Here is a 25711-nt window from a genome sequence, read left to right on the forward strand (position 1 = left end):
TACCTTCTTCCTGGGAACAGTATATCTAACAAATTTGGTGATAAAAATCTCGAACTTTACGCAGCTTCTTGAGATTTATGGATATTGGTAGAGTCAGACTCAAAAACTTTTGGAACTGCCGAAAAAATTTACCACATTGTTCCCAACATTCAACAAACACAAGTTTTATCGTAAGTTGATATATTTTGTCATACATAATGACCAATGAGTGTGATTTATTTAATGTGAAGTGTTTTAAAATGGTATGTGAAATTTGGAATGTCATCGGTGCCTTTTTTAAATAACCCCATTTGCACTCTGTACCTTTCTGTGATGAATGTAAATTTGATAAATTTAAAGTGACAGATTACAAGTTTGATACACTGTTATCACTTATTACTTAATTTATAACACATTTTATTGATATTACCTGAAATTATTAAGATTAAAGTGAGTACATATTTTACACATGTCCGTTTCTGTATTGTTTCTTTTATTAACTATGACCTGATGACAAAATCAGCTATAATAAGTTGTGTCAAGTCCTGTCAATATATATGTTCCTGCTTTCTCTTGGTTCTATGATTTATATATGTTATTATATATTAGGAGGTAATGGAAATATTTTTTCATTGTGTATTCGACCTGAAAAATCTGTGAAATGGTCACAAAATAAGTTCTAATATGTCCATAGTATGTAATTACAGAAGTTTTGTATCATGTTACAGAACATAGTTTTTATCCTGTGTATTATCTTTTTCTTTTTCTATTTTTTTTGTGTCATGTTTCATCTTTTTATTTAAGACATGTATTTTTCTTCAAACTGGTGATAACATTACAAAAAGTTTACAAAAATGTACTATCTTTTTCAGTCCATGGAACCAAAAACCATTGAAGAATTAAGAGCAGTTAAATGTCCACACATATCTGCTGAGGACATGATAGAGCTTGGAGAATTTAGTGGTCCAGTCCAGTCTAAAAGTCCAACCAAACGAAAACACAATAGTAAACCAATGCTGTTGGTCATTGATGTCCGAGTACAAGAAGAGTATCCTTTGTTTCTCAAAACAAAATTAACTGAACAGACATGCCCAGCTGTTGAAAGAACTAAATTGAAGTTATTGGCTTTTTTCTCTCATAAATAACTCAAAATTACTATAAAAGTGAAATTAAAATATCTATTATACAAACTTTTAACAAATTATTTTTGAAACTAATTTCTTTCGAAATGTTACCTAATCTTCATTCTGTATCGTAGGCTATAGTTAACCTCAAATTCTCTTTCATGCACATGATTATGTAGCAGGCAAAGTCACTTCTTAAACCAAGTCTTTTATAGTTGATATGAATTCCTTAGTTAGAGATATTGTTATTGAATCTTTTATTTCAAATGGTGACAGGGAACAAATAGATAAATATTATATTTATTATGGGTCGTTTATTTCGCTTTTATATTTTAAAAACTTATGAAAATGTATAGAGATTATCTCTCCTTAACTTATTATTAGATTTAATAAAGGGACCATCCCAAGCAGTATTAACATTCCATTCCAATCAGCATTTTGTCCTGAAGGTAACCTTAATCCATGTCCTGCTGTAACGACCTTGAATGCTCATCCACTACAGGTCAAAGTTGTTGTAGGTGGCAGAAATAAAAATGCACTGAATGTAAGTTATGGTTTAGGTTGCTTAGAAACAAAACCAAAGGTTAATTCTCCATGCTGCAAATTTTTAACAGATTTGCAAATACAGGTAGATTAAAGTATAGTGTCGAAATATTCATCGAGAAATTAGCAGTATATATCTTTATACATGTATATATATTTATTCTCAATAAACTATACATAGGTATAGAGAACAACTATACTATCAAATACCTCATCAAGTGAATTTGGTAACATAAACATTCAGTATGTAAACTGAATAACCAGAATACTTTGTTATAAAAAAAGGGCAGGCATCTTAAACACAAAGAATAAATTTATCAATGCTTTAGATATGAGTAAAAGGTAATATGTGGTAAACATCAACAAGAAGGTAACCTATCAACACAGAAACCAAAGGATATGTACAGGTCAATACAGGGTCTTTGAAAATATGCAGGGGATTATACAGTACCTGTATGTCAAGCTCTAAAAAATTCCAAGTGAAAAAAAGAGTTAAGAAAATGCTATAAAATTTCTACCAGAAGCACTTAAGGGCATACAATACAGTTACAGGGGAGGTAAACTGTGACATATATTGGAAAAAGATGCATTTTTCGACTGAATTTTATCATTCAAACTGATTTAATTTGCAAACGAGTTCATGGACCCCTATTTTTTAAAACAACATTTTGTTTAATTTTGCAGGGAGATTATGTGGACCAAATTTTATAAAACTGTAAATAGTGCAATTTTTTTAATTTTGATAAATATACAGCAAAAAATGAAGTTTTTTCTCTCAATTTATGACCATTTGATAAATATGAGTTATTTCTGAATAAAAAATGTACAAATTTTTATGAAACTTATAAAATACAGAAATTGCAAATTTGTGTTTATCTTTTAAAACAAAAAAGTTATGTCTTTCTTTCGAAAGGGAAAATACGGCCACAAATCCGAATTTTGAGCAAAAAGTAGCACATGAAGGTACATTTTTTATTACATATTTGATTTAATCTGGCAAAAAATAGCCTATCAGGAAATTTTCATCAAACTTTAAATACAGGATCAAAACTGTATTGTATGCCCTTAAATCACAAATGACAAAAACAAGATACCTAATATCAAAGGGACGTTCTGACTGGCACATGCAGACTGCAATTACTTTCAGATATTTGTCACTGTACTGCCTTTAAAAGTGTGTTTCAGAGTTCATGACATCCTAAACAAAATAGGTTCACAGAATTTTTAAGTCATCTGCATTAAGGAGGTAGACCTAGGTTAAGGGAAATAACTCTTAAAATCATCAGTACGTTTGTGTCAACCATTTTCAAAAACATATTCTAAGCTTCTAGGTTACATAGATTATTTTTAATCTGTTTCAGGTAAATGCTTAAAAAACATTGATGAACTTGACTTTTACAAACGCTTAACTGATTTAAAGAGTTATCTCCCTGAACCAAGGTCTACCCCTTAAATAAACATTTGTGGAGATTTACCCAAAATAATGCATTTAGAACTATGTTACAGTTACAGTATAAAGACAACAACCATACATTGTCTCAAAATATCAATTTTATTTGACTTTGTACTAAGTTCAAATTAGGATATTGAAAACCTGGGCAATGGCTCACATTCTAAGCAGGTTACCAACATCCTTCTGGTTTCTAAGTCTTGCACAAATAAATATTATATTTTGAGACATTGTTTAAATATTTTATATACCGTATTCTCATTCAGACTCTTATCTTTTTTTTTATAAAAAGTTTTTGTCTTTTGTTTATATTTCAGTTTGCCAATGAGTTAGTGAGATTAGGCTACAAGAAAGTATGTGTACTGCATAAAGGGATTGATGTTTTGAGGAACACCTCCATACTGACTATACCACCTGCAGATATATAAAATTTATAGCATTTATTTAATATTGTAATCAATTTTAACACTGTTATGTTGAGTGGTTCTAGTACAAGTGGAATTACTTTATATTTGACATTTCTTATTACAAACATTAAGTAGTGCATTTTTTATATTACTTTTACATACTGAACTTAATTTTTGTATTTAATTCAAATATCAGTACTTAAAAATATTCAATTAACATATTGGTCAAATTTCAGATAAAATTCTTGAATATGATTTGTCAAATGGTCTACTAGAGTATAAATTATTGTTTTATCAAAAATATATTCAAAGGGCCAAATATTGTAAATATATTATACAATTCACAATTCAAACGAAAAATGGCATATCTAATCTAATTGGTTTTTTTTTTAATTTTAATTTTGCAATTCATGTAATTTGTGATACAATACAATACAATATTTTTTTATTTTCCAAATTAAAGGGCCCATTAAGAGCATAACATTAATTACAACATGACATAAACATTACAGAGTGATTAAAGAAACATAAAATAATAATTCAAATGCATGAAGAAAGGATCATTGGTCAAGGGGAGATAATTTTGATATATTTTAGAGTATTTGTTACATACATATAATTGTCAATAGTTTGTTCAGTTATTCCCCATATGGCAAAGTGAATTCATTCACCTATTACTAAATGCCTCGGAAGTTACTATTTTTTAATCAGTTTGTTACTAGAAATGTAACCTACACTTAATTGATAAATATTTACATGCATTGTTATTGCAATTGTTTATCTATGGATAAATTTGGAAGAGACATTGCAAAAATTTAGAAAATTACAGTACTACATAAATGATTGTTTGGTGCATTTTATTCATTATTGATCATTCAAAAATATTGTGCAATATTTGTTATTGAAAGAATTGTTAATAAAATTATAATGATATTGAAAATATGTATTTCTTCTTCTTTTATAATCGATACTAGTTTTATAAAGAAAAATTATATCATTCGATTAATTGATCTATTTTTAGTCTTCTTGTATCATTGCTGTCTTAATGATGTTTACTCCATAGCTTTCCTTTTTGTTGGTCTTGTAATAACCTAACTGTTTTTCTTATACTCATATTCACTTTTATTATTTTATAATATTACTCACTCTCTACATCTAACCAATGTCTACATGTCAAATGTTCAATTTCCAGTCCTCAAACAAATGATATCTGTCACACTTCAAAAGAACTACGTAACATAATGTTTTTATATTTGAACAGGAATTTAATAGCTCTTGGTTGTAATGTGAAAATTTTATGGGATTTATCATAAAATTAATTCAAAGTTGCAGATACTTTTACAGCCAATTGCATTGAGTGTATAAGTAATGGTAATATCTTTGATTAGCTTGCTTGCTAACTGAATTGTGAAGTCATTATTAGGTCAGGTATACTACCCTCCTTTCGAATTAGCCTAGTTCTACAGAAAGATAGATTGGTTATCTGTCGGACTAGTGTACTCTTAAAGGAGGGTAGTTTACCTAACCTAAAAATGACTTCACAGTTCAGCTAGCAAGCAAGATAACCATAGATATCACCTTAACCTACACACGCAATGCAATCGACTGTAAAGTGGTATGGGTTGTGCTTATTGTTAAAGGCCTGACAGTAAACTATAGTTGCTAACTTTTACGTCATTTGGTCTCTGCTAAATAGGTGTCTCATTGGTAATCATACCATATCTTTTTTTATATTAAATTTTTTCATAGCACATTCCTCATTTTCACTACAGAAAACACATTGATTCATATCTGGTCAGCAGCTTGACGGTGACAAGTTATAAGACCCTGTTTTCTTAATATTTGAAAGACAAAGTTGTGGTATGTTTAGCATGGCATATAGAATTTAGATTGAATAAGGGGAATGTGAAAAAGAGATGGCAACCCTAACAAAGAGTAGAAAACTAAATGCATTAAATATTGATTGTGTACCATTTGATATTTTGATCTTAGAAATATGATGTTCTTCATAAATTGGTAATGGATTTGACCTAGCTGTCAGTAACAGAGAACTCTCAGATCTGTATTTAGTGTCTTTTTGTTTTTATGATGTATTTTTATTTGTATCCATCTGTCAGATGAGTTGAGCCTTTTTTAACTGATTTTTATAATTTTTACTTATGTTGTACTGTTACAACACTGTCCCAGGTTAGGTGAGAGTTAAGCACTAACAAAGATGTTTATCCCTGCCACATTCTTTATGTGCCTGTCCAAAGTCAGGAGCCTGTAGTTCAGTGGTTGTTGTTGGTTCATGTTTGTCATATTTGATTTTCATAAACTGTTTTGCTATAAATTAGGCTGTTTGTTTTCTCAATTGAATTTTTTCCTATATTTCATGTCATGGACTTTTATAGCCAACTATACTTTATGGATTTTTCTCATTGTTAAAGGCCACACAGTTGCCTATAATTTCTTACTTACAGTGGATAGTTGTCTGATTGGCAATCGTATCACATCTTATTTTTAGCTCACCTGGCCCAAAGGGCCAAGTGAGATATTCTAATCACTTGGCGTCCGGTGTCAGCGTCTTTAACTATTTCAAAAATCTTCTCCTCTGAAACTACTGGGCCAATATAACCAAACTTGGCCAAAATCATCATTGGGGTATCTAGTTTAAAAAATGTGTCCGGTGACCAAGCTAACCAACCAAGATAGCCGCCATGGCTAAAAATAAAACATAGACGTAAAATGTAGATGTTGGCTTATAACTCTGAAAACAAAGCATGTAGAGCAAATTTGATAAGGGGATAAATTGTTAATCAAGTCAATATCTATCTGCCCTAAAATTTTCAGATGTATTTGACAGCTGGTTGTTGGGTTTCTGTCCCCAATTGAAATTTTTTAAAGAAATTTTGCCATTTTGGTTATTATCTTGAATACTTTAATAGATAGAAATAAACTGTAAACAGCAATAATGTTCAGCAAAGTAAGATCTACAAATAAGTCAACATGACCAAAATGGTCACTTGACCCCTTAAGGAGTTATTGCCCTTTATAGTCAATTTTTAACAATTTTCATTAATTTAGTAAATTATTGTAAACTTTTACAAAATATTTTCCTCTGTAGCTATAGGGCCAAATTTATTTAAGATAAAGAAAATTGTAAGTAGCAAGAATGTTCAGTAAAGTAAGATCTACCAACACATCACCATCATCAAAACACAATTTTGTCATGAATCCATTTGTGTCCTTTGTTTGATATGCACATAGACCAAGGTTAGCGACACAGGCTCTTAAGAGCCTCTAGTTTTTAATCTAAACACACAAAACAAACAAAGGCTAGACTTCCTGACTTGGGACAGGTGCATTAAACATGTTTTGTGAGATCTTGACCTCCCCATTATCACTTGAGCCAATGTGGAATAAAATCAACCTATGGCCTTTCAAAATTGGCAAAATACATACCCCATACTCAGCTATAAAGGGTCATGATATGACAGTTGTAAAATAATTAAAACAAGAAAACTACTGGCCTGATTCAAATATTCAAAATAATGATTGAAAAACAAATATAATATACAGCAACAAACAACAAGATTGAGTATGGATGATAAAGGAGGACCATTTAAATAATTTAGTTTAAGAACTACTTTAAACTGTTAGTGTTTTGTTTCAGGAGAGGGATGGGTACATTTAAAATCTTATTCAAAATTATTTTTCACAATGTCTGCTTTCAGCAACAATAAAAAAAATTGTGTGTTAGTATGGTGTTCATTATCACTGAACCAGTATATATTTGTTTAGGGGCCAGCTGAAGGACGCCTCAGGGTGTGAGAATTTCTCGTTGCATTGAAGACCTGTTGGTGACCTTCTGCTGTTGTCTGCTCTATGGTTGGGTTGTTGTCTCTTTGGCACATTCCCCATTTCCATTCTCAATTTTATTCTCAAAAACTACATTTTAAGAAAACTGAAAACAATTGGGTGGGCTGAACCATTCTTTAGATTTTATCCAAAGTGTTGCATAGATAAAAGCCTGAGTTAAATTATATCTTGTCAGCAACCCCCAAAACGGTATTTGAATGACCCTTGAGGGCTCCAAATATTTAACTTGGGTTCATTAACTTTTTGTTTTAAATATGTTGAAATAAAACAGTAAACAAAAATTGTATAAAAGTATATAATATTAATCTCAAGATAATAAACTAGTTTTATACAAGACACTCTACACTTTTTATAGTAACAGTTTTTAAAACAGGATTTATCACAGAATAATGGAATACTGGAAAACCGTAACAAGCTGCACCTGAAAAATAAAAAAAATAAATTAATGCATATTTATTACTACCAGTTAATTTTATCAATTTGGGAATGAAAAATAAATGTCTTTGCAAATGAAAGAGGATTCAGAGTTTATGTCAATAATACAGCAACAAAACAATGCTAAAAGACATTTACAGGTTAACTTTTCTTATAAAAATATATCTAACCAATACAGAAAAATAGTGAATGAATAAAGTTATAAAAGCATATATTGGTTATTCATTAGCAAAAAGAAATGGTAAAGAAATTGTAAACTACAACATGTCAGGATTAGTCCCATAGGACTAAGGATAATTATTTTTTTCTTTGAAGGTTGAACATACACTAATTGAAGAAAGCTACCGGTTTATTCAAAATAGACTTTTTGTAATCTCAATATGTAGATTAAAAAAGTCATCATAAATGCATATGTAAAAGGCAGTTTTATCAATGTTTTTGAATAGTGAAAGCTTAGAGCCTACTGAATAAACACAGTAAAAGTTGTGATAATGACTTGAACCACAGTCTCTTGAATTTTAGTGATAAATATAGAAAGAAAACAAATCTAAAAATAGTATGTACCACTTTTTGATTTTTGGGGTTTTTTTATGCATATTTTTATCACTAAAATTGAAGCAAATGTGCTTGATCATTGTGAAAGTTTTGCTGATAAAATACAACTACTAGGAACAAAAGTCTAAAGGGTGAGTGCTTTTTCATTAAGGCTTTGCTGAATGATATATTGTGCATTGTGAATCATTACATCAAAGTCATGAGAATAGTGCAGGCAGACTACAATTTTTCAGATCAGTTATCAAATTTTAGAGGCATAAAAGTTTTAGCTATGGCTAACCAAATTACCTGACCAATTGATTTAAACAAGAGATGTACGCTTTGGAAAAAGTTTTAAAGGTTTGCTTACAGTTTACTTGATATCAATGTTGTGTGTTCTTTGTGTTACAAAAAAAAGAATCCATGCTATAAAGTTTTAAACCCCAGAACTTTGTCTATATCTTTGACAAACAAACCCTTGTGCTACTGAAAGTTTTGAAAAAGATTATTTCAACTCACCGATTTCCTATTATGTCACTGATGAGTCTTTTGTAGACAAAGGGTGTTTGGCTGTTTTTTAAAGGAAAAAATTGCCAATCGAATGTGAGATGGAAAACAGCATGATAAATAGGCAAAGGATGTAGTTTATGCATTTGGGCTGACAAAAGGTGGGTCAAAGATATTGACCTACCATACTGTCCTTGGTGTGTAACAGCCACTACGGCTCCAACAAAATTCAGATAATAATCAGTAATTCGTGTCATCGCAGACAGTGTAGCAGTTGTAGGATCATTACCCATTAACATACTGTTTACAGCCATATATCTATAAATAGACATGATGCAATACAATAACTCACCATACGTTCCTTTATTGTCTACAGCTATTAAAGCTCCAGAAAACTTTGGATAATATTTAGCTATATTCTGAATTGTAAGCTTAGTTATTATTCCTGGAGGTACACCAGCTGCCATCTGACTTACTGCTAAGAATCTAAAATTAGACACTGTTAAAATTATTGGTGCCATTATTTAATTTAATAAAGATTTTTCTGTAGTAAAACGATCTTTGCTGTCTTTGGCTAATCAAATCAAGCATATTCATAAATTAATGATTATGTGTATTGTGATAATAGTGATGTCTAATGTTCGATGTTTTTAATTTTGCTATCAAATTTAGGGTTGTATGAAGCATCTATTATTACTCTCTTCGCTATGTATCATCTGGAAAAAAACATAAAAATATAATTATGAGCTTACAATGATAGTATCTCAAAGCATACATAAATTGGTTCCTTGCACTTCATTTCTTCTTTGATTGTTAAAATTCTATCTGGCATACTAATAACTGAACTGATTTGATTATAATTGAATTAAATGAACAATATTAACAAATAATTACTTACAGCAGTTTGAATTTTTGTAGCATCTCTTATTTACAAAATTTAAAAAAAAAAACCATATATTTATAAAATCACAGTAAAGATGTTATATAAAACAAGGCATAACATTTTAAGGTATACAGTTGAATTTTTTACAGTAATCCTAATAAAAATTAAGTTTATAATTGTTACTGTTATTGTCATATTTTTATCCATAAATCTTAAGGTTTAAATTTTAAATTCAACTGGTTATTTTCCAGAAATTATTAAGCAATACTTACGAAGGTAAAAATCTCATCATAACATCCCCGTCTCCAGTAGCAACAGCTCCACCTACACCATTCATGGCATATGCACCAGCTCCCATTATAGGGGAATCACCAACTCTTCTATAAATAGAAATGTTTGGTTTAGAAATTACACTCCAGAGACTAGAAATGTGCTGTAATTTACCTTCAGAAGTCATGCAGGTGTTTCTTCAATTGCTTAAGTTTGTGCAAATTATAAAACATGTCAAATTTATAATCATTCAATATCCCTTCCTTAAATATTATTGTGGTTGTATTCTTAGTCTACAAATAGAACCTTGATGATTGAATTATAAAAAAAATGTATTGTATATTGTCATTTCCCTTTATGTACTCTCAGTGTCTGTCATGACAGTGCATCTAATTCTATAACTATCTTAGATCAAGACAAAGGCAGTGAATTGTGTCAAGTCAATATTGTCCTAGATATTCCCAACCGAGTGTAAGGACAAACTTACCCAGGTATTTTATGATTGAGTCCATTAGTAGTTGTACCAGCAGTGATATTACCAAATTCATCTATCACTATCATACCAATTGTATCATGATTTCTTGGACCAATATTTTTGTTCCTTCTGTTCTCAGTTTGCTGTAAACTTTCTAATACTGACTTGGGTTTGTATGGACCACAGTTTTTTGTTGAATCTGGTGTAACATTCTACAAAAGAATATCATGTAACTTTTAAATTGAAACTGTAAATGTTTTGTAAAATGTATTATTGCATAGCAATATAATATTCCCCACAGAAAGTAACCAAAAGTTAGCGTGCAATAAATTCTAATATTGCACTAGTGCAATAAATCTTCAAATTCATGACGTCATCAACGACAAAATCTCAGTTTAAATCAATTTTTACTTTCAAATATTATATTGCTATACAATAAAAGGGTTATTGCATGAATATTGGGGAACGAGCTCGTGCAATATAAAATTCTACTCGGGACAATATTCCCCAATATTCATGCAATAACCCTATATTATAGTAGACCATTTGACAAATCATATCCAAGAATTTGATCTGTAATTTGGTCAATATCTATTTGTTTCAAACTGGCATCGTTTTCCATCTGAAATGAATGTTTTTTTTATTTGAACACATATAGATTCAATAAGTAATTTCTCAACAGACCATAATACAAAAGAAAATTGTGAGCTATATAACTGATATTTATAGATTATCTTTGATCATCTCAACGAGATTGATATTCTCGCTTGAGCCGGGACGTCGAAAGAGAGAAAGGCAATCGAGTTGAGATGATCAATGATAATCTGTTTATCGCTATTTTACCTATGACGACGATGTCAATTTCGTTAGTAACGCCACGTGCCTGCTTAGTTTCTAGCGATAATTTTCCATCTTAAGCAAGTAGCATGATATGAAAATTATATTTTAAATTTGATGTTGCTTAAGGGCATACGATACAGTTACAGGGAAGGTAATGACGTTGCTAACGTAAAATGTTATTTTCGCAACGTCAAACTCTGACATATCGGGAAAAAATGCATTTTTCGACTGATTTTTACCATTCAAACTGATTTAATTGGAAAACGAGTGCATGCACCCCTATTTTTTAAAACAGCAATTTGTTTCATTTTGCAAGGAGATTATGTGACCCAAATTTTATAAAACTGTAAATAGCGCAATTTTTTTAATTTTGATAAACATGCAGCAAAAATTGACGTTTTTTCCTCTATTCATGAACATTTGATAAATATAGAGTTATTTCAGAATAAAAATTGCATAATTTTTAATGATACTTTAAAAATACAGAAATTACCGATTATTTAACAAAAACCATTTTGTGTTTATCTTTTAAAACAAAAAAGTTATGTTTTTCTTTCGAAAAAGAAAATAAGGACACAAATCTGAATTTCGAGCAAATATACAAAATTTCGACCTTATTTTACTCAAAAAGTAGCACATGAAGGTATATTTTTTATTACATATTTGACTTAATCAGGTAAAAAATAGCCTATATGCAAATTTTCATCAACTTGTAAATACAGGTTCAAAACTGTATCGTATGCCCTTAAGTCAGAACATAAGAGCACTTTACACTAAGAGCAATATTATTATTCCTGTTCTGTTGAAGAAAATTTTACAATTGATATAAAAGTGTAAATCTAATTATTAAAACTGTTTGATTTGTTTAATTATTTTGTTTAGAATAATAATATGTCATGAATAGGATTGAACAAGAGAGAAAATTATATGCATGCATGATAGTTTGTGTACAGAAGGTCTTGCATTCCAACAACAGTTTCTGGTGGTGCAAGTCAAAAAAATGAATTGAAATAAAGTACATAATTTTTCAGATTTGTATTCTGTTCTCAATGCTTTGTGTAACATGAAAAGTTTATATTTATCAGGGTGTAAAAAAATGTTGCATCTATTTTGGAAATTAAACGAGAAAAATTCATTAAAGACCAGATTGCTCTGAGGGATACGATTGCCATTGTTTTCATTGATACAAATATTAGCATTATTTTCAAAAATATTTCAACTGCACTTGTAAAATGCTCGTAAAATGTAATTTACGTAATCTGAATAGTTATTCAACTTTAAAAATAGCCAATTCTCGATACAAGTGTATGAACAATGTACTTATTGAGTTTTATTTTTGTACTATCAATTCCAAGTTTACTTTCCACAGCAGTCACTGAGAGTGAGATAAAGTATTTCACTTCGTACTGTATCACCTATTTTCCTACGTGAATTCTAGGTGGAAACCCCATTCCTAACTCTTTAAATATTTAATTTCCTCTGGGTCAGTTGGCATGACTCCATTCCGTACACATTCCTCTGTTTAAATTGCGATTGGTTTTAATATAATACAACGTCTATTGACAGAACGAGTTAATTTTTCTCAACGTATCGTCGTTTGACGGTTACTTACGGAAGGGAGACAACTCGAAGCGATAATATGGAAGACTCCATTTTGGCTGAAGGGGTGTTCTAGTTACACCTTTACGTTGTGGACTACATTTATTTTAATTTAAATGATGCATATGATTTGAAATTATGCAACAACAATAGCCGTCAATAGCAGACAGACATAGAAAAGATCTCACGAGTTTCAAATTAATCAATGGAGTGGGAAATCTAGAGCAACCATTCAATCTGATACCCCTTGAAGTCAAGAAATCTATACGCATGCACATATTTACTTAAAGAAACCCTAGACTTGTGATTTGTAGCAAGGACATATATTAAATGTTAATTAAACAACCTCCATTTCTTTATGGAAGTACAATATCAAATATCAGTTTCATAACAGTGACATATAAGAAAACTCCATTTCAGTTCTTATATGACAGAAATAGATTTATTGATCGGAATTCAGAGAACTCTCGCATGTTATCAAAACTGGGGAATTCCCTCTGACATGTTTCTAAATTTATAAAAACACTAAATATAAATACTGCTTAGGGAGGCTTGAGGGTATAAACATTTCGGAAAATAATTAAACATTTATTTATCTATTTTTCATTACAAATTTCATTTATTACCTTTATTAGTTGTATTATCATATTGTACAAAAATCATTAAAAAAAACAATTTGTGTCGTCCACAGATGACTTTTAAAATGTATGTGTCATTGAAAATAGCCCCAAATTATCTCCCTTTGATGAAAAAATGTTATTTTTTGGCATTAAAATTGAAATATCTTTTTTAACTCATCGGTGACCTATATTTTTTTATTATAATTTTCAAATAAGATGTTCTCAAACTAAAATACTGTAAAATTTGAGCGATTTCTGTAATTTACTTCTTTTTTTATTTCGATATTACCTCTATTTCTCCTATTAGTTCAACAGAAAAAAAGTACCTTTACAAAAATGTATACTTCTTTCGAAGGCAGATTGTGAGCGTAAATGAACGATGACACTGTTTAGTATAAGATAAAGTTCATTTATAGAAAAATATAGCAAAATCCTATATCAAAATAAAATTTCGATTTAGACCCGCGAGCCCCCTTAATTCTGATTTTCTGTGTTGTTAAAAACACCCATACAAGTCAAGGGAAATATAGAAACATGAAGATTATGAGAAGAACATTATAGGACAGTTGTTTAAATTCAATCCTTTTGTTTAAATACAATCTAAAGCAAGACAATCTCAAGAATCTGAGATGTTCCTTGGTGTTTAGAATAAAACTGTTTACGTGAGGGCATGGCCCTGAGTCAATGGAATAAATCTACAGATTGCTTAAAAGCAATCGTATCCCAAAAAATATAGTAACACTAGAAAATCTTCATTTTCTTCTATGTTTCCTTTCATTATTGAATTAATGAAACATTATAACTAAGAGTCATGAAGAATATTATTTTTTTTATTTTCTAGGGGTTGTAAAATCATTTTCTTTTTATTGGTAGATCATCATTTAAATTTGGTTATTGATAAGTTAGAGAGAATATTTCTTGATAACAATTAGGTTATGCAAATCTCAAACCAATGAATTAAGGGAGTTGGCTTCACAGTTTCAAAATAATGAACTTTTCAAACCACCAGCATATATTGAAAGAAGATTAATAAAGGAAGAAAAAGAGCAAAAAAAAATATATAGGTCACTGTGCTTGTTTTCGAGATATTAGCCATTGAAATTTTGGCAGGAAAATGTTCTCTCTTGACTTTTCATAGCTTTATCATTGACAAGTTTAAGTCCTCAAAAACTATTAAAAAATAATTAAAATTTTATCAGACTTTAACAGACAGCTTATCATTATACATGTAAAAGAATTATAAATAGAAAAATGGGGGTCACAGGGCAAAATTTGTTAAGGCATTCAAATAGATAAAACCATAGGATTCCAAAAATCTTACCAAAATTCCAAAACATGACAAGCAAGCTTCCTTAATGAATTTCTGAGATATCATGAATAAGAGAAGTTTGCCAAAAAAAAAACCCAAAAAATCATCAAAGAAAACAACAATCAATAAAAGGATTAGTTAATCCAATGACCATAATGTATGAGGTAAAACCAGAAGATGGACAAGGGTAAACGAGGAAGGAAAAAGCAACAAAATAAAACCATACTGGAGAAAAAAGCTTGTACTGAAATAAACAAGATGTAATGGATGAGTCATATATAAATAGTTAATAAATACTGTACAGTTCTGTAGTTGGGTTGACAATTCCTTGCTTTCCAATCTTTCCACATGGTAATAGAACTATCTGATGACAGATTCATTTCTTTAAAACCCATCTCTACTGCAAACTGTGTTGCTGTAATTTAAAGGAATGTGTCCATTTGAGCAAATAACGAAACCTCTCTTAAATTTCAAAGTTACTGTCTAAAAGTATGAGTTTTTCAAACTGGTATTTGTAAGTTGCATTGCTCATATATGAGTTTCTCAATATCTTTAAAGCAGAAAATACTATATATTTTGATGCACATATTTATTTTTTCATTCATTTTTTGGTACATAAATTAGGCCAATAGTTTTCTTGTTTGAATTGTATAATATTTGTCATTTCAGGGCCTTAGATGACTATGCAGTATGGGCTTTGCTTGTTGTTGAAGGCCATATAGTGACCTATATGTGTTAATTTCTGTGCCATTTGGTCTCTTGTGGAGTGTTGTCTCATTGGCAATCATACCACATCTTCTTTTTTATATTTTATCACTATAGCTACTTTTTTTTGACACTAGTAGAAACTGTATGCTCTACAAGATATAAATTTTTAATGATATATTTTGGTTTATAAGGTGGTACATAGCACTACAGGGAGATAACTCTGTAAAAATCAGCTAAACTTTTTAATCACATTCTATTGTTAAGGAAATATTAAGCTTCTCAATGATCAAAATGTGAACTTGTAAAACTGCTTTATATCCAATGAAAATTTTCTGATTAAGTGTGTGGTTCAATTTTATTTTATTTTTTTATATTTTTGTTAAACGGTCAAAGCAAATCTTGTGTCAAAATTTAATGAAAATTAACCAAGGCAAATTAGTTTTAGTCAAGGTGTTTGGTACCAATTCAACACTTTTATTATATCATTTAATATTGTTTTTATTGGTATTACATGTAATATTGATTTTGTTATCAGTAAATTAAAAGCAAACTAAATATTGTTGTTATATACATATACACATTCATGGATCTAAAATCTGACGATACCTGTATCTTGGCATTGCACTAGTTCATGTTTTTCTTGGACTGTTTATGACATTTTTATCCTTAATCCATTGAATGTTGGATGTGGACTGATTGATAATTAAGTCTTAGATGCAACTTTTTTTTCATTAGTGGCTTTGAACTAGCTGTCAGTAACTGTGAGTACTCTCAGATCTGTACCTAGTGTCTTTTTGTTGTTGGGATATACAAGTACCCGGCCACGTCCACTCTGTAGTATGTGTATCCATCTGATGAGTTAAGCCTTTTTCAACTGATTTTTATAGTTTGTTCTTATGTTGTACTGTTACACTTTCCCAGGTTAAAGGGATGGTTGGGATCCCGCTAACATGTTTAACCCCGCAATATTCTGTATGTGCCTGTCCCAAGTCAGGAGCCTGTAATTCAGTGGTTGTTGTATGTTGATGTGTTACACATTTGTTTTTTATTATTTTTTTGTACTTAAATTAGGCCGTTAGTTATCTCATTTGAATTGTTTTACATTTGTCATTTTGGGGCCTTTTACAGCTGACTATGTGGTATCTGCTTTACTCATTGTTGAAGGCCGTATGATGACCTATAGTTGTTAATTTCTGTGTCATTTGATCTCTTGTGGAGAGTTGTCTCATTGGCAATCATACCACATCTTCTTTTTATGGCCCTGCATCGAAGTTGTCGGTGCCATATAGTTTTACCCTTGTCCGTAATTGCGTCTTTCCGTCATTCCGCCACAAACCATTATACAGAGTTTTTTTCTAAACGTCTTCAGATATGGGGCTGATTTTTGGTATGTGAGTAAACTATGATGAGTTACACATAACAATCTATACATACCTAATTCTCCCACCAGTAATGTCTGTTCTGTATAGTCCATCACAGATCTGGCTACAGCTATTGCTGTTGGTATACGTCTTAAACAATCTATACTTACCTAATTCTCCCACCAGTAATGTCTGTTCTGTATAGTCCATGACAGCTCTGGCTACAGCTATTGCTGTTGGTATACGTCTTAAACAACCTATACTTACCTAATTCTCCCACCAGTAATGTCTGTTCTGTATAGTCCATCACAGATCTGGCTACAGCTATTGCTGTTGGTATACGTCTTAAACAATCTATACTTACCTAATTCTCCCACCAGTAATGTCTGTTCTGTATAGTCCATGACAGCTCTGGCTACAGCTATTGCTGTTGGTATACGTCTTAAACAATCTATACTTACCTAATTCTCCCACCAGTAATGTCTGTTCTGTATAGTCCATCACAGCTCTGGCTACAGCTATTGCTGTTGGTATACGTCTTAAACAATCTATACTTACCTAATTCTCCCACCAGTAATGTCTGTTCTGTATAGTCCATCACAGCTCTGGCTACAGCTATTGCTGTTGGTATACGTCTTAAACAATCTATACTTACCTAATTCTCCCACCAGTAATGTCTGTTCTGTATAGTCCATGACAGCTCTGGCTACAGCTATTGCTGTTGGTATACGTCTTAAACAATCTATACTTACCTAATTCTCCCACCAGTAATGTCTGTTCTGTATAGTCCATCACAGCTCTGGCTACAGCTATTGCTGTTGGTATACGTCTTAAACAATCAATACTTACCTAATTCTCCCACCAGTAATGTCTGTTCTGTATAGTCCATCACAGCTCTGGCTACTGCTATTGCTGTTGGTATACGTCTTAAACAACCTATACTTACCTAATTCTCCCACCAGTAATGTCTGTTCTGTATAGTCCATCACAGCTCTGGCTACAGCTATTGCTGTTGGTATACGTCTTAAACAATCAATACTTACCTAATTCTCCCACCAGTAATGTCTGTTCTGTATAGTCCATCACAGCTCTGGCTACTGCTATGGCTGTTGGTATACGTCTTAAACAACCTACACTTACCTAATTCTCCCACCAGTAATGTCTGTTCTGTATAGTCCATCACAGCTCTGGCTACTGCTATGGCTGTTGGTATACGTCTTAAACAACCTACAGCTCCTACATCAAATGTCTGTCTGAAATATAATGCATCAGAATCCTTCACTGTCAATACACTATAGTGACAATTCAACTCTCCATTCACATTTTGTATGAATCAAATGTATAAAACATTATTACACATAAACATTCTTTAAATATTGAGATTGATCAATTTCTTAATATTTCTGTAATGGATCATTTACACAGAGTATGAGGTCAATTTATTGAGGATGAGTTCAAACTCATTCTTGAACACTGTATGTCTGGAACATATTAACTTGTGGGGTAAGTTAATAAAACATCCCTATTGTTATAGGCATGGAATGATTAAATTGATACAATTTATTTATTGAAAATCATTTGTCTTTTTGGAGAATATATATTTATTTCTTAAATGTGCCATTTAAATTAAGAGATGTCCAGTGTTCTACAAAATTAATTGCCCTGCTTTCATGATATTCATGTATTCATGAATAAAGTAGAATATTCATGAATATTCATGAATATTCCACTTCCATTCATGGTTACTATTCCAGTGTCAAAATTATTCATGAATATGAAACATGAATTAAGTGGAATATACATGAATTCTTAATAACTGTTTGGAGACAACAAATAAATGTTCTTAAAATGCTAGTCACTTACTATATCATAGTATAATCAAGTTTCCTTCATTCAAAATTGTTTTTTTGTGGTAATAAAACCCTTTTTGTCAATATGAATAAACATGAATAAGAATGAATGTTTGGACTTAGAATTTTTTTGCATACATTTCATGAATAAGAATGAATAATGAGGAATAAATTTTGGACTTAGAATATTTTTTCCATTGTGTGACAAACATGAATAAGCATGAATAAAGCTGCATGATAATGACTCAGAACTATTTGTGGTAAACGGCATAAAAATTGATAATGAAATTTGTTCTAGGACTTTTGTATACGTATATTTTTACTTGATTGTTGATGCGGAATAACATACATGTACATGTATGTATTCCACAGTTAAATGAAAAAAATATATGATAATTTTAATAGATAGCTCATGTAGGTGATATTCATAACATCTTCATACAAAACACTGAGATGTCAAGAAAATAATAAGCAACAAAAGTGACTTTCAGTCATGTGTCATAGATGTTTTCCTGTTCATTTTTGGAGAAAACTAGCCGGTTGGGTAAAGTTAATGAAAGGAAGAAAAGCCAATGCAAAGGACGACGTCAAGCCAGCATTAGATAGGCCTACATAAGAATTATTGACAATAACAATTTTTGAACAATTCCCAGATAAATGAGAAAAAATATCATTGCATAATTACAAAATGTTCAAAAAGCTATCCGACTAAACAGGTTTGGATTAAATTCTAGATTAAATAGTGGACAATTTTGCTAGCTTTTAATGAAAGTGATTGTAAAATTCATATTTCACAGCTATCATGATTAAAAAATATTTTAAACTTAAATGTCTGTATTTGCTTTTGGTTTTCAAAAAACCTCTCAAGGACACTTATTTCAATATTCATGGTTAATCTAGAATATTCAACCATTCAATATTCATAGTTATTCTAGAATATTCAACCTTTCAATATTCATGGTTATTCTAGAATATTCAACCTTTCAATATTCATTAAATATTCAAGGTTATTCTAGAGTATGTATTTAGCATTCAAAATTGGGATAGATATATATTTTTCATTCATGGTGATTCTAATCATGCATTATTCATAGACATCCTATTTCATGTTCATGAATATTCTACAGATAATTATTCATGTTTAATCGTGGTTATTCAGTTCATACAATATTCATGTATATTCAAGCTTATTCAGCTCATACAATATTCATGTATATTCAAGCTTATTCAGTTCAAACAATATTCATGTATATTCAAGGTGCCATTTAACATTCATGAATATTCATGAATATTCATGAACTGTTACCTTGAATATTCATGAATATTCATGAATATTATTCATGAATATTCATGAATTGTTCATGAATATTCATGAATAATTCAAGGTCAGGAAAGCAGGGTAACAATCTCTGCCTGCAGGTTTATTACGAATATTACTACTAATTAAATAGCTGATGAGCTATAAATCTTAAGGTTTTAAAGTATATTAATGTATTACATGTACTAGCTATCTCATTATAACAGTTATAAATATTATACAAATGTTGTTTTTATATATGCTTACTCAATAAATCAATGAGCTGATATTTTCTATTTTTTTTGTCTGTAAAACCACCCTTTTCTTGAAGTGAGGTTCAAACTTTTGCTCCCTGTTGAAGTCCTATTAATGACTTTAAGATGAAGGTAATGTTCCTTTGCAATGTGTTTTGTCATGCAAATATTTTGTCTCATGTCTTTTGGTATTTAAAGAAAATTCAATCCTTTACATTTCATTTAGTAATTTGAAAATATATATTAAACATACATTGATCTGTTAAGTTTTTCTTTAAAATCAAAGTTCTTTACTAATGGGCCTTCTATAGATGAAAGAGAGATCTTAGTTTTACTCTATTAAAAAGTTCAACCATATAATCAGTAATAATTTTATTATTTTTTCTCTAATGTTGATATATCAATACTAAATACAAGTAGTAAAAAAAAGACATGTGAAGTCACTGAGATCATCAATAGAAGGTTGTGTTTTACCCATTCATGACCATAGCATCAAGAGTAGTTTCCCCATTCTCATCAGGACTTCCTCCTGGACCCACTGATCCATCACAACGCTCTATCTCACACACTGAACATCCATCTACCAAAGCATCATAAATAGACCCCTTCTTATTAACAAGTGTGTTCCAAGCTGTGAATAAATAAATTGCATACAAATTTATTTGCCTAAAGGTGATGGTATATTTGAGAGTTGAAATGTTAATTTTTCACTGTCATATACAATGTACAAAATATTTAGATATTTATGACTTCTTTTCTGATATGAACATTTCAGATAACATGCCAATTTACTTAATTTAAAATTATTCACTTAACTGACATTAGATGTGATGCAAATAATCCCCAAAAAATTAAACAAAATTAAAGATTGAAAATCCTTCTTACATGTTCAACTGCATGTTTTTCCATCAAAAGTACTTTATACACCTCATACTGAATAATGATAATTCTAAATTGACAATGAGTGTCATTTGACAAAAAAAGTTACAACAAAATAGATGATTTCAGCTTCCCAATTGTGAACTGTCCAATTCTATGTAGAAATATTCTAGTAGTGTCTGTATATGGAGTATGTATCTCCCATTTGATATGATATTCCACAGCCTTTTTTTCCTATTTAGGAAGCTATTAAACAAAAATTGAAATCATCCCCTAATATAGGGACGAAGTCCCCAATAACAGTAGAAAAATCAAGAAAAAAAAAGAAAAAAAATGGGGAAAGTTTTCCCGAAATAGACCACTTTCGAGTTCATCCGTCACCGGAAAAAACTCGTCAATTATACGCGCCTTTATCACCGTCATTTTTGCGTTTAGGGGCGTCGTCACTTCCTCCCAATGTTGAGCGAGTGGTTGGAAAACTATAATTCTATATTGTACGAATTATTCGGCAAATTGAATTCTCAAAATTGACAATCAACACTGCTGTCATTAGGGAATTGTCAGTAAGTACCTACAGAGCAACCATTATTTCTAGTTTATCCTGCACAAAGACGATCACTAAGACGCTTGATGAACGTAAATAGTGCAGGGATACAGGCGAGCCCCTCTATCTGGTAAGTGACGTCATAAAGGCGTGCATAATTGACGAGTTTTTGCCGGTGACGGATGAACTCGAAAGTGGTCTATTGTTTTTGAAAAATTGAACTCAAAATCGTTCAATTTTTTTTTGTCTTGTTTTGAATTCCCGCATCTGCACAGAAATCTACAATGTACTTCCCTTTTCCGGTCTCGTTTGTATGAAACTTTGAGTAAAATATATATTTATCAGTTTAGTATAAAATAGGAAGGAACGCAATACCAATTTCATTTTTAATAATTCCTTGAAATGAAAAAATTTTACCTGATGATAGCGTTTCTTTGTTTACATTACATATGACGTCATAACTTAAATAACGTCACAACTAAAATCCCTAACAACAGAACCAAAATCGGAAACGTTACGGTATTTCCGTTTCTTTTTTTTAACAAATATTTATTAAGTTACAAAAAAATAATTCATAGACAGTGAGTTCGTCCCCATTTACAGGTAATGCCTGCCTCATATTAAATTTTACGGATGCCATCATGTGTTGGTTGACCTTTATAGAATATCTGTTTCACAGATGATAGCGAAATGTTCCTAATTATGTCATAACAGCAATCCTGTCCCCTTTTCATGAGCAACAAGAAGGGTGCCGCATGTGGAGCAGGGTCTGCTTACCCTTCTAGGGCACCTAAGATCACCCCCAGTTTTCGGTGGGGTTAGACTGTTTGTGTTTCTCAGTCTTTAGTTTTCTCTGGGAACACTGAGTCTTCTTCTTCTTCTTTTGTTACAGAAAACCATCAACGTACTGATGTTTACTTTCCGGCGCATGCCTGGTAAATGTTTTTTAATAAATTTATGTTGATAATTTTTGTCAAAATATAAATTAACAAAATATTTCTTATTCAAAGTTGTTTTTGGTCATATATTTTCGTATTTTCAATTTTTACAATTTTTCTTTGTATATGTTACTGGGGGGGGGGGGGGGGGCAAGGGGGGTCCCAATAACAGCAAAACAGCAAATTGATTTGGCTCATAACAGATAACAAGGAATTAAAATGGACAAAAACAGATAACAGTAAATGAAATATTAAAATAATTCGGTCTTTGACAAATCAGTATTTCTTATTACGGATATAATCCTTTGTAATGCATTCCATTTTCTATGACTATGTTTTAAGTATTAATTTATGTATCTACTGTAGAATGTGTTTAAATTACTGCTCAATATATTATAATATGTTTTATACGCTCGTTTACGGAACGTATTATGGTATACTGTTGTCCGTCTGTTATCAACATGTCGGACATTAACTCAAAAACTCTTTAACCAATTTGCATTAAACTTTGGAAAATTGTTTAAATCTATTGACCTGAGCTCCCTGTTTTTTTTGTTTTATTTTATAAATTTTAGATTTTAAGTTTCTAGGTAATGGGTTTTTATTCAATAAAATTGGTGTTTGTTTCAGTTTTCTGATAATATCTCAAAAATGCTTTCACAAAGCAAGGAATTTTGGTGAATTGTTTAGGCCGTAGTTTTTTTATTTTTAGTTTTACGAACCCTCCTACCCTAGTTTTTGCCAAATAGGAAAAAAAATAAAATTAAAAATGTTGATTTTTATTTTTTTTTTCTCCTCCGACCCAGTGTTTTTCATGCAAAAAAAAAAAAAATTTTAGTTCATAACTGCATGAAAGAATCTAAATTTATGCTCTTGGTGATTTAGTAAGTTGTTGCACATTGATTTTCAATTCAAACCTTGTCAAGAAAAAAAAAAATAGTTGTTACACTAGTAGAAAATCTCCTGGTGAAATAAAAAAAAATTTTTTTTGATATAGACGGTTGGTATTAAAAAAAAAAATCAGCAGCAGCAGTTTTTTTTTTTTTGTTTTTTTTCGTCCTCCTACCCATTTGTTTTGTCAAAAAATTTCGTAAAACTAAAAATATAATAACTATGGCCTTATATCTATTAACATGAGGTCACTTTCAATTTTTATAAATTTTAGATTTTAAGTTTCCAAGTTAACGGGTTTTATTAATTAAAAAGGGGGGATTTTCCAGTTTTCAGACATTAACACAAAAATGTTTTCAGCAGTTCTCATGAAACTTTGCTGAAATGTTTATATCTATTGTTGTAAACTCCATTTGATTTTTATTAAATTTAGATTTTATGTTATTGAGTTAAGGGATTTTATTCATTAGAAAAAGGTGATATTTTCTAGTTTTCAAAAATAACTCAAAAATGCTTTCATCAGTTCTCATGAAACGTTGGTGTATTGTTTATATATATTGACTGAAGCTCCCTTTGTTGCTAATAAAAAAAATGACCTAAAAGAGTTTGAATATTCTGACTTTTTCTAAATGACCATTTAATGAGGTGTGTGAATTTTTCTTAATAAGACTATGAGGCAAAGTGGTATATAGGGTAGCAAAATCAAAAGCACCAATTATAAGCATGCAATTTATCAAGTACTTCGAACGAATTTTGACACTCCAAAAGCAATTTATTCCACTATTTTCAAAGGCCTTATTTGAACAATTTTTTATCAGCTGAGGTTTTTGATTGTACATTGTACCAAGTGTACTAGTAAGTAGAATACATAGTTTAGTATGTATACAATGGCTTGAAACGAAAGAAATCTTTGTTTGTAATGAGTTATGTGCAGCTTCGGACCCAAGTACATGATTGGAACTTTCATTGTACAATGCATTTGGTTCTGCTTTGAAAAGAATCACAGAGCTGAGTCTATGTACATTTTGTACCATATTATATAAAAGGTTAACTGGTTGTTAGGACCTAGTCCTTAATTGAGATCCTTGTCAGATATTCCTGGCCATATGTTTTCCTTTTTGTCATATTAAGAATTGTTTTATTTAATATGTTCGTACGGGAAACAAAGAACATTATTCTCATACAAAAAATTAAGATAATTCTAAATACACATTCATAAAAAAATGGAATTTATTACAAAGGATAATCATTAGATATACTTGAATTGGCCTGGACCTCACTTCTGTGATGGGTAAATGTTAATCGAATCCTTCTCTGAAACGGGACAAACATATTAGTAGTGGTAGACCCCAATGTCCAATGATCTTCAATTTATACCGAATATTGACTGTCAAAAAAAGTTGCTAACATTCCAATTTTCAATAACAGTTAACAGCAAATACATTATCACAATAACAGATAACAAAAAAACTAAAAGCCCAATAACAGCTAACAAAATAACAGATAACAAAGAATTAAATTGCCCCATAACAGCATAACAGTTAAACCCCTTGCCCCCCCTCGTTACTGGTTTTCTCTGGGAACACTGAGTGAATCTTTATATATGTTACTGGTTTTCTCTGGGAACACTGAGTGAATCTTTATATATGTTACTGGTTTTCTATGTAGTGTTTTCTGTTCTTTTTATTTGTGTGTTGGCCTTTTTCTTTTTAACCATGGCATTATCAATTTATTTTCGACATATGATTTTAATTGTCTGTCTGTTATCTTTCCCCTCTCCTTTAGAAACATGTTGCATTTACCACAGGCACTTGTTTCTATCCATACGAAGGTCGATTATCCATATATCTATTTATATGGATAGTCGACCTTCGTATGGATAGAAACAAGTGCCTGTGGCATTTACGGTAAAAAAAAAGTTATCATGTATAGGCAATAAATTTTACAAACCAGCTGCTGTGGCGTTTGTAAAAGGCCAAGTGTTTATCACTACAGGCAATAATCCAGTCTGAGTCTGCGATGAACAACTTAACGGATAAAAAACAAAAATTGCAAAAATTAATAATGAAAAGCAGGGCGCGGACATCTTTTTGTCATGTGACCAAACATTGGCAGTCACGGTACAAATGTTGTTTACTTGTTACATGAAACTT

At 30.8% G+C, this 25711-nt stretch overlaps 2 protein-coding genes across 3 annotated transcripts in view; one reads left to right on the plus strand and one right to left on the minus strand.

Annotated features, from left to right (window-relative positions):
- LOC143085454 (TBC domain-containing protein kinase-like protein) overlaps positions 1–4443 on the plus strand; it is a 28592-nt gene extending 24149 nt beyond the window's left edge. For both annotated transcript variants that reach the window (XM_076261801.1, XM_076261802.1), the window contains exons 24-26: positions 852–1027; positions 1488–1647; positions 3414–4443. In XM_076261801.1, coding sequence (XP_076117916.1) covers positions 852–1027; positions 1488–1647; positions 3414–3524 — 447 coding nt within the window. In that variant the 3' untranslated portion in view covers positions 3525–4443. The remainder of the gene's footprint in view (positions 1–851; positions 1028–1487; positions 1648–3413) is intronic.
- A 3202-nt stretch (positions 4444–7645) lies between these two features.
- LOC143085448 (N(4)-(Beta-N-acetylglucosaminyl)-L-asparaginase-like) lies at positions 7646–25675 on the minus strand. The gene is made up of 8 exons (XM_076261796.1): positions 25509–25675; positions 20781–20937; positions 18046–18158; positions 15139–15251; positions 10481–10680; positions 9996–10103; positions 9025–9158; positions 7646–7785 (listed from the first exon to the last, which is right to left on the minus strand). The coding sequence occupies exons 1-8, from the start codon at positions 25642–25644 to the stop codon at positions 7691–7693; spliced, it is 1056 nt and encodes a 351-aa protein (XP_076117911.1). The 5' UTR covers positions 25645–25675; the 3' UTR covers positions 7646–7690.
- Positions 25676–25711: the final 36 nt, after the last annotated feature.

This window comes from Mytilus galloprovincialis, chromosome 8, assembly GCF_965363235.1.
Source record: "Mytilus galloprovincialis chromosome 8, xbMytGall1.hap1.1, whole genome shotgun sequence".
In the NCBI taxonomy this organism is placed as follows: Eukaryota; Metazoa; Mollusca; class Bivalvia; order Mytilida; family Mytilidae; genus Mytilus; species Mytilus galloprovincialis.

What these genes read in the sequence shown, in the direction of transcription:
- LOC143085448 (XM_076261796.1), bottom strand. Translation starts at nt 25,644, where the DNA reads ATGTCCGCGCCCTGCTTTTCATTATTAATTTTTGCAATTTTTGTTTTT. An exon ending in GATGCTATGGTCATGAATGG is followed by an intron (nt 18,159 to 20,780) that starts GTAAAACACAAC and finishes ATTATATTTCAG; the next exon opens with ACAGACATTTGATGTAGGAG. An exon ending in ATTACTGGTGGGAGAATTAG is followed by an intron (nt 15,252 to 18,045) that starts GTAAGTGTAGGT and finishes TTTAAATTACAG; the next exon opens with CAACACAGTTTGCAGTAGAG.